General features: G+C 34.0%; 1 protein-coding gene across 2 annotated transcripts in view; it reads right to left on the reverse strand.

Moving 5' to 3' along the window:
- The window catches only part of LOC121418535 (monocarboxylate transporter 3-like), a 27,470-nt gene extending 17,422 nt beyond the window's left edge, over positions 1–10,048 (reverse strand). Inside the window, exon 1 of one of the 2 annotated variants that reach the window (XM_041612457.1) lies at positions 9,502–10,048. In XM_041612457.1, the coding sequence (XP_041468391.1) occupies positions 9,502–9,697 (196 nt within the window). In that variant the 5' untranslated portion in view covers positions 9,698–10,048. The remainder of the gene's footprint in view (positions 1–9,501) is intronic. The other variant, XM_041612458.1, reaches the window with a different exon arrangement.
- Positions 10,049–10,918: the final 870 nt, after the last annotated feature.

A 10,918-nucleotide genomic window follows, 5' to 3' on the forward strand; every position in this document is an offset into this window, starting at 1 on the left:
TATTTCGAAAATGAGTATAGGCTGGAATATTTGTTTCGAGAGAAACTTGTTAACAGTAAAAGAAAACAAACTTAGATCATTTAATTTCAAAATACTGTATAATATATTGCCTGTGAAAAGAAATTTATGTAAATGGCGCATAAGCGAAGATGCTTATTGTAATAGTTGCCATGTAGAAGAAGACATAACACACGCTTTGATTACTTGTAAATTGAATCAAAATTTTTGGTCTTATATAATTTGGTTGATCAAAAAAGTCTTCAATAAACACGTTGTTATCGATGTCGATCTTTTTATAAAAAATAACGAGCACAAAGAATTAGATGATATCATTAATATAGCCTTTTGGACTGTATATAAATCAATTTTGTTACGTAATTACAGGAAAGTAGACAATAGACCATCAAATCTAACGTTTTTATTTAAATCAGAATTGCGGAGAAGGCTAGAAATGAACAAAAACTGTACTGGTAAATCTCTGTATCGTCTTCCGTATGTATTATTTGATTATGTTTAATGTATTTTGATGTAAATGTGAAATGTATATACAGATGATTAAATAAATGCTATTGAAAGAAAAAAAAGATATATATAGTATCATACTGGATCGCCACTCTACGCAACCTCGCCCCAAACATGCCAAACGGAATCAATGTTGATAATTAGAACCAATGACCCATTACATGCCCTCACACACACACATTCACTTCACTTTACCTCATACCTGCACACCTAGTCGACACACTCTCCCAGACCCTGGAATAATAGGTAACCACTTCAGTATTTAATATATCTGATCTTGTGTAATATATACATATATGCATAATATGTTTGGCAATTATTGAACCCTGTACATACCTTTTCGACTCATTTCTTTGTTTAATTTCACCCGCCCCAAACAGGCCACCTTATATAGTTTTATAGCTATGTCTCTTTACCCTAATACAGTTTGGTATGCTTAGTATCTTGATCACTTGACTATATCTGATCATTTGATTGATTATAACGATTTCTTTGCTCCTTTATGGCCGTATGTTTATTTTGTTCATTATGTTTATCATGTTGCTTACCGCTCGAACATCCATACGTATATATCTCCATGCGCATGACAATGTACCTTTTTATGTCAAGCTCTCAAAATATAACTTGTATCAACAGTTACTTGAATACTATGTTAACGGATCAATATAGTAATGTATTCAAATACAAGATATAGAATGATATTGAAACGAGTTGTCATTTTACTTGAAACATTATCCTCCTTTTTTTCACAGTATTACCTACACAAGACTTACTACCTCCAGATGAACAGAATCCAAAGTTAATTTCAATGCCGGTAAATACCTTGTCTTTCCTCACACTTAAGGACTTTCCACAGTTATGTTTGTGCGCATTATGATCTGCGCATAGTTTACACTCTGCGCGCTGACGTCACAATGGATGAACAGCTGATTAATTAGCTGCGGGTATGAGCTGATTTTTCTCATCTTCAGCACTTAAACTGCAGATCCGATGCGTTATTTCATGAAGCGAAGAAAAAGGAATTATTCCATGGACCATTAAAAAAAAAATCTGCAATTTCAAAATACTTTACGCTGCAGTGCTGCCAAGAATCACGAATATTACCCCGAGTTTGAATAAATGGTAGAGTGGTTTTGATTTTTCTTCACATACTGTAGATACAAAGCATTCGGCGCATTTTTGGTGTTTTAAAAAGCACATTTGCTCTAAAAAAATGCTGATAGTTTAAAAACAAGCACATTAACCCCTATTTTTTAATGTTTGTACCTCTTAGGTATACCTTCTTCTACAACTCTGCAAGTTTTGGTGAAAATGACATGGATTTTGAATAAATTGCAGCATTTATTGTACGTTTGTAGTTTGTTACTGAAATTTCAAATTTTTTAGATAGGGATTTTGTTATCTTTTTCTTTTTAAGAACTGACAGTGCTGTTAAACTCAATATTGCGAACAAATAGCACTATGAATAAATTCTCAATTCTAACGATACAATTATTAACTCTCTTGCGAAATTTGATGACTTTTTCATGTATTTGGACTGAGTAATAGAGAATTAAACTCATTGCAGTAATCTTGGGCGGTCTAAAAATGCCAAATTCTTTTGAATGCGCAATTCTTAAGAACCTCAATTTCGATGAACTTTGAGGCTCTATAGAAAAAAAATCAAGCACATGTTAATTTTTGCATATTTCGAATATTAAGGTTCTAAAGTATCTATGTTTGGTGAAAATGACATGGACTTCACTTTAACTGTGGAACGTCCTTAAGTTTCCCAATCGTTTCTATTGTATTCCACCATCTCGTTTAAGCCATTACCCCCTCTGTTGTAATTTTTTGTTATCTTATTGTAATCCTCCTGTTCTGTACTCAATCCCCTCTGTTGTTATTGTTATTTTTTTTTATCTTAGTGTTATCATTCTGTTCTGTACCCTTGGTTACTCATTATTTACTGTGTTGGTATTACGATTTTATTTGTATGGTTTTGTTATATTTTGTTTGTTTCAATGCATCATAGACCTAATGAAGGCCCTACTGGCTGAAAGCTAGCCCAATAAAAGAGATACTTGGAAGCTACGTCTTGCATCAATGCTTGAATTATTTACGCCTATATATATTATGTATAAAATTGAAGACTGGTATAGATCTCTTTGATACCCAATTTTTTGTTTATATGATAGGGTAGTACATCTTGACAATTTTGCGTTGTTTTAAGTTGTACACTGTAAAAAAATGAAGTGCTAATTTAGCACTTACAGTGCTTGTATAGCACTATTTATTGCTGATTTTCTAGTTCAAATTTAAACTAGAAAATCAACACTCGTAGTGCAGTATCTATACAAGCACTGTAAGTGCTAAACTAGCATTTCATTTTTTACAGTGTATGCGAGAGATTTCATTTTCATATCTGTCTGTCCCTTTTTTCAATAAATAACAATTAATATATTTTTAATTGTATCATTATGAACAATGATATGACCCTTGAATATAACATCATATTCATTTTTATGTATGTTATTGTTCATTTAATTTTTCATACTATTTACTATAGTATTTTCTACCATTTGTTTTGAACACGTTTATTACGAGATCTTTGAAAACTACTTATCAATGGCAGACAAAATAGTATTAAGCATCAATTATTAAATTATTTGATAATTTTTTTGCCACAACTGTGCCACAACACACACATGTAACAACACCCACATCTGTATACCAAGTAATATGCTTGCAACGTACAGGATAGGCAGAGTATGTTGATGCTGATCCTATAATCATGATAATAAATTCTGTGAACCCGTAATAAAAGCCGAGTTTATAATCATTGATAAGCTTACATATAATATCATATATCCTTTATAATTAGATAACAGATAGTAAAATAAAAGTCATGTAAACGTGCGATTTATACAGTATAATTTATAAATCATAAGTACCAATACTTTGTTAACATACATCCTTGTAGCAAAATTATACTTGACTAGCAGCAATTACCCGTGGCAGCACAGGGGATAGGAGTCATTTTTTCTTTATCAAAGTGTGTGGGGGGAGGGGGAGGGGGTGACAATCTTCATGATCTTGTATGTGCAGCTAGACTGCCTTTTCACACTGAAAGCCAAGCAGTTTATTGATGAAATATATTTAGACAACTGAATCATAGCAGACTTCTCTTTCAATATAGATAGGAGGTTCAATTAAGTTAAGCATCTTGGGTTGAACTGGAGGAAGAACTTCAATAATCATTACAGAGTGAAATCCAAATCTAACTATAAAATGAAAAATGTATTAGAACACGGTGTATTCAGTAAGCAGTCAAGAGGCAATTATTGTGATATAGAAATGTTATGATTACATGTATTGGGTCAGAAATAAATATGTAAGTACATTGCACATGTACCTTACAATGTACATTAGACTGCGGTTGTTTGTACTTTTTAAATTAAAGGTTGCTCAATCATACACTGTTAGAAAAAATAAAAGAAGTTCCTGCAGCAGAGTCTCGAGAACACCTGTAATCTTACCGAATTGCGTAATAATCATTCTGTAAATTCATAAAACAAGAATTTTTCTGCAATTTACCAGAACTGGTGGGTGTTTCATAAAGCTGTTCGTAAGTTAAGAGCGACTTTAAGAACGACTGGTGATTCTTTCTTGTGGTAAATGGTATATTCACTGGCGATGGTTTAGTGCGTAAGAAAGGTTCACCAGTCGTTCTTAAAGTCGCTCTTATCTTACGAACAGCTTTATGAAACGGCCCCAGGTCTGTTTAAAAAGGGGGAAAATGGTGTTTTATTCAAGGAAATTTGTAAGATTCCATACATCAAATACCAATTTCCTGTAAGATTACGCAATTCGGTAAGATTACAGGTGTTCTCGAGACTCTGCTGCAGGAACTTCTTCTATTTTTTCTAACAGTGTATATAAGTATGGCAGGATGTCGAAAAGAAGTGAGAGAAAGGGGGGGGGGGTGATAAAATGAGTGAGACAGTCTGTAAAATCATTTTACCAATGCTTGTTTATTACGATCACACTACATTAGTATTTTGTTAATCACACAGAAATAAAGTTTAACATATGAATTGGCGAACATAATACTAAATATAGTTCATTTATATTTGTAAATGAATTTTAGAGACATTAATTTTGTTGAATGTGTGTAGCAAAGAAAGAAAATGCCAGTGTTACCAATGTTCCGAAGAAAATCTGATCAAATTTGCCCTTAAATAAAAGGGTTAATAGCAAATCTATTAAGAAATTTGTAATTTTGGGTTTTGGAACTTAGCACTAGGTGAGTTGATTATCAGACTCAACCAAACAACTTCATCACATGTTGGAATTTAGATTTACTGCGGCATTAATCATTCAATATAAATATTATGTCTTACGTCAAAATACTAACCATGCACTCAACCGTGTGCAACAGAGCACTGGCACAGCTTGGCCTTGGAGCATTGAGTGGCAGGTAGCTGAATCTGTTAAAATACAGGATTAAATATAAAGGATGTTTTAAAGAAAATGGGCAGAAACATTAGATCTAGACCCTTACCCCCCAGCATATGGCGCCGGAAGTGGGGGGTTGGGGGGGGCTGGGCAGTCGCCCCCCCCAAAAACAAAAAAGTGGGGGGAACATATTTTCGCCCGCCCCCCCCAAAAAAAAAAAAAAAAATAAATAAAAGTAGTAGTAATAGTACCATTGTTATTATTATTAAAAGTAGTAGTTGTAATAGTGTATATATAAAGTATTCAAACTCTTACTTTACCTCACAGGTTTTTATGTTTAATATAAAGAATTGTATTTTGTTAATCACACAGAAATAAAGTTTTACATACGAATTGGCAAACATAATGTTTAAATATAGTTAAATCATTTGTAAATGAATTTTAGAGACATTAATTTTATTGAATGTGTGTAGCAAAAAAAGAAAAAAATGCCAGTGTTGCCAATTGGCAGAAGAAAATCTGATCAACTTTGCCTTTAAATAAAAGGGTTAATAGCAAATCTATTTAAGACAATTTTAATTTTGGGTTTTGGAACTTAGCACTGAGTTGATTATCTGACTCAACCAAACAACTGCATCATATGTTGGAATTTAGATTTACTGCGGCATCAATCATTCAATATAAATATTACATTTTACGTCAAAATACTAACCATGCAATGAACTGTGTACAACAGAGCACTGGCACAGTTTGATTTTGGAGCGTTGAGAAGCAGGTAGCCCAATCTGTTAAAATATAGGATTAAATACAAAGGATGTGTTAATGAAACTGGGCAGAAACATTAGATGTAGACCCTCACCCCCAGCAAACCCCCAGTCAACACTTGTTTTCAAAAAGCCAAGTCAGAATAGGGTTAACCTCTTTGTGACAACTGTCCACATTTTGTGCTTTGACTCAGTAACTTACGATTCAGAGCCTTAAAATATATATATTGGATGCATCAGCAGAAGGAGCTAAAATAACTGCACACAATAAGCTCATTTAATTGTGTAGTGTTACCACTTGGCATTTAGCATCAGGAATTAAAAGAAGGAAATTAAGCACTGAAATCATTAAATTGGCAACACATGTCTGTAAAATCATTTTACCAATGCTTGTTTATTACGATCACACTACATTAGTATTTTGTTAATCACACAGAAATAAAGTTTAACATATGAATTGGCGAACATAATACTAAATATAGTTCATTTATATTTGTAAATTAATTTTAGAGACATTAATTTTGTTGAATGTGTGTAGCAAAGAAAGAAAATGCCAGTGTTACCAATGTTCCGAAGAAAATCTGATCAAATTTGCCCTTAAATAAAAGGGTTAATAGCAAATCTATTAAGAAATTTGTAATTTTGGGTTTTGGAACTTAGCACTAGGTGAGTTGATTATCAGACTCAACCCAACAACTTCATCACATGTTGGAATTTAGATTTACTGCGGCATCAATCATTCAATATAAATATTATGTCTTACGTCAAAATACTAACCATGCACTGAACTGTGTGCAACAGAGCACTGGCACAGCTTGGCCTTGGAGCATTGAGTGGCATGAATCTGTTAAAATACAGGATTAATGTTGTCTACGTTTCAGCAGCGCGCATACATGCATTATGCATGCAGCCAGCGCATGAGTAAGTACGTACCGTATACCGTACCATACCCGGTCGACCAGTCGGCATATGATGGCATGCATGCTTTGTATCATTTCGCTGACCCGAGAGAGGTAAAAGGGACTGGGAACTTCGAAGCTATACTCAGGGCTGCGAAAAGGAATGCCAAAAAGTTACGAATTGTAAAAAAAACTTTAAATAATGCGACCAAAATACCACAAACAACCCCCCTCATGACATCTGTGAACAAACCATGTTTAGAAAAAATTCCAGCTCCATTGAGTGGAAAACCACGGAGAAAAGCTGCGTCAAACAAACGGAAGGACACACAAGATTGGCCAAATTATAGTAAGGATTCAGCTCCATCAAAACTGCAATCATCGTAGTTAACCAAATAACAATTTGTAAGAAAGGCAAAAGGCCTGTATTACCGGATCACTAACTCAGTTTCTTAGTCAATACCGATTTATTTATTTATTTGGCAACGATGTATCTATGACAAGTCAACTATGGAAGTTATAGCTGAAGACTACGTCTTCTAACAATTCCCTGGAAGATACCGGAAGATATACTGGACATACACATAGAATAGTATACAAATAATGAATGTTTATGAGTGCAATGGACCATTTCATCTTTCACCGAATGTGAAAATGTCTATTAACATTTTGCTAAATTCTCTCTCTAAATTATGCATAGAATTTGTCAAAACGTATGTTTCGGTATCAAAGATTTAAAGTCAATACCGATTTATTTATTTGGCAACGATGTATTTATGACAAGTCAACTATGGAAGTTGTAGCTGAAGACTACGTCTTCTAACTATTCCTTGGAAGACACCGGAAGATATACTGGACATACACATAATAATAATCCGCTTTTATATAGCGCTTAATCCATCGGAAAGACGTGTCTAGGCGCTTTACAGATAATTATTACCCCGGTCATCGGATTCAATCAGTCATTCCCGCACACAATGTGTGCACATCCTCCACTCACTGGGGAGTATTCCAGACAGAATACTTCATGAGGTGAAAGATGAATGGATCTTTATTTCATATTTCACCGAATGTCAAAATGGCTATTAACATTTTGCTAAATTCTCTCTAAATTATGCATAGAATTTGTCAAATCGTATGTTTCGGTATCAAAGATTTAAAGAGTCTTTGTTAAACTATGATGAAATTTGGAATCATATAAAAGGCCATATAATTATCACTATTTTACAAATAAAACCATTATAATTTACTTCCGTAAACCTGGGGGTCCCCATCTCAACGTCCAAATGTAATTTTTTAGTCACGAAATGAATTATTCATAATTTAATTTTCTCAGCAACTGAATGCTCCAGTCTTCATGGTCTAAGTATGTATGTTGCATAATTTACCTGTGCTATTTTTTAAAAAAGATTTCCCAATTCATCACAATATCTGCAATTTTGTCATAATTTTTCTTTTTGTAAATTATGCTAATTTGTGACTAAGGTTGCGTCTCGGCTGCTCTTTTTACCGATAGTATCGATATCAGGGTATTCTAGTTAGGAAGCCTTTCGTGAAACAGGTTTAGTAATATTGGAACTAACTCTGCCGTTGTGGATAAAGATATGACTAACTTGTCCAGGTGTCTTGTCCAGAATCCAGGACGAAACTTCGACAAAGACTTCTTGGTTGCTCTTTGTCATGAAGATCATTAGACAAATTGTTAATCATGTTTTATTCATTTTCAATTTTACTTTAATTGAATTATGGAACATCAATTTCATCTGGCAACTTCCCAACATTATCTTTAAGCTAAATTGTCATTTATACAAAAGAAAAGAAATCGTATTATGCATAGTTCTGCTTTTCTTTCTCACGCGGACCCCCCTTTTTCTTGAAAGTAAACTGTTAAAAGTCAACTCGTGTAATAATAATAACACTGATTATCTGGTTATTTATAGTACAATGTACGTATCTAAGAGCTTACAGACTTATTATTATCCCGGTCATCTAGTTTCATCAGTCATATCTGCACACAATGTATGCACATCCTCCACTCACCTGGGAGTATTCCAGCAAGTCGCCATCGACACACATATGTTACAGTGCTGGACAAGCTACAATGACTTACAATCCAACATTTTAAAGTTTCGCTTAATTTTTACAAAACAGTTATATGCACATCCTAGTATAGGTATGCAAATGAGGGGACTGATAACTTCATCCACTCACTATTTCTTTTGTATTTTATTATATGAAATGTAATTTTCTCCTCATGGCCAAATGAAACAACGATTGATTTCTCCCTGAACATGTGGAATTAGCATTGTTTAATACTATATGATTCATTTAGTCAATTAACTTGGTCCTTATTGTCAAATCTGTAAACAAAATGAAATAATGTATAATTGAAACAATAAAAAAAAAAGAAATAGTGAGTGATGGACATCACCGACTGACTCACTTGCATGACACTGAGTTGTGCATATCACTGTTTCGCGAAATATAAGCGAAACTTTAAAATACCGTAACTTTCTTATTTTACATTCGATTCTGATGAAATTTTCAGCGTTTTGCTAGTTTGATTTTTCTCTATTCAAATCAACATCTTTCTGGGGTGGACTTGACCTTTACATATGTCATTCAATTTATGCCTGACAGATATGACTTGGTTGTATAATCCATGGTTTAAAGAGTCAAGTAGTACGTTCAGACAAGAGTAGGTACGTGTTTTTTTTAGTTAATCCCTTTATATATCTTAATAAATACAAATGCAAATACTTTTTATTCGGATATCACGTTGAAAAATGTTGTGAAAGTTGCTGAATTTTCTATAATGGAATCGCCCTATTCCTTTTTATTTATTCATTAAAAATACATCAATCTCGTATTTCGTTTACCTGGAGCGAATGAAAGTGCTTCGAATAATCCAATAGCAAGACCAATATCAGTTGACAATAGTCCTAATGTCCGCTTCAGTTCCGGTAGATAAACCCCAATGCACTTCACAGTTCCTAAGAAATGACACGTCTGAAGAAACAAAGCCAACACCGTTTTAAGGGCGCTTGAATTCCTGAAAATCGAACAGGTTTCCATCTCATTTCTGACAAGTTTCAAGATGCGATTCTTTTCTTACAGCGTTGTTTTTTATTCCCCAAAAAATCTTTCTGCGAGGTTTTCGGAACTGGAGTTCTTCAGGATCGCTAGTCTAAATAATTTTGCAAAAACTTAAAGAGTCTGACTCCGAGATACTTTGTTGCTTCACGGCGGGAATTTTACTAGTGATCGTTCCGATCATGTGCATAGGCAATGCCAGATTAAGCTTAATGATCATTCTCTATATAGAAATCCGACTTCAGATCACCACAACATGTGCGATTCTATGTCATTCCATACAATATCTCCTTGCTTAAATCCTATAGTTAAAAATTACCATAAGTACAGCATCCAAACCGAATCGGCGTAGAGCATGGAAGGACATTGCAAAGAATGAGACAAAATAAGAAAGTGGTGTTTGAAATCTTATATTGTTAAGGTGAACCCAACTGGAAAGGGCCTATAGCATGTACGTTATACACTATAGCGTATCCATCATCAACTATGACAAAGAAAATAATGCATGGGCCAGTAGCAAGGGGGGTATGGGGTGTGACACCCCCCCCCCCAATATTCATGGCAGTCGGCGAATTCATGTATATACCAGTTGGCAAAAAAATTACATTCTCAAAGTAGGTGACATATCTTTTCGACCTTAGTCAATTAATATGTTCAAATTAAGCAAGGATGGTCTCCCCGCTATTTTCTCTAATATGTTCTGTAAAAATGCATCCGTACATTACTATTTTCTTTTTAGTATTATTTGCTCTTAAAGCAGAAAATACATCCGCCTGGTCATCTTTCGGTGCACCACCCTATATGATGGTGTCTACACTGTTTTCAAGGGTCAAGTAATATTTTTGGACTCATAACTACAATAAGCAGTTGTCCATTTTGCCTAAAAATCTAAGATGGCTTCCAAAAATGGAGTCTGAAATGGCCGTTGGTATTTATAAATGGACATATTTCATTCAATATCTGCCTGACAGATATGATATTGGTGTCTAAACCATGGTTTAAAGGGTTAAATAATACATTGGGACAAGTTACAAGGACTGTCAGTGGTCCAGTGTGTATAAACAAAACATGATGGCTTCCAAAAATGGAGTCTAAATTGAGTATACATGTATTTAGAAATTACCATAAAGTACAGCATCCGAATCGAATCGATGTATATATAGCTTGGTACGCCATTGCAAAGAATTAGCCAAAATATCATAA

The sequence above is a fragment of the Lytechinus variegatus genome, chromosome 7 (genome assembly GCF_018143015.1).
Source record: "Lytechinus variegatus isolate NC3 chromosome 7, Lvar_3.0, whole genome shotgun sequence".
NCBI classification, from domain to species: Eukaryota; Metazoa; Echinodermata; class Echinoidea; order Temnopleuroida; family Toxopneustidae; genus Lytechinus; species Lytechinus variegatus.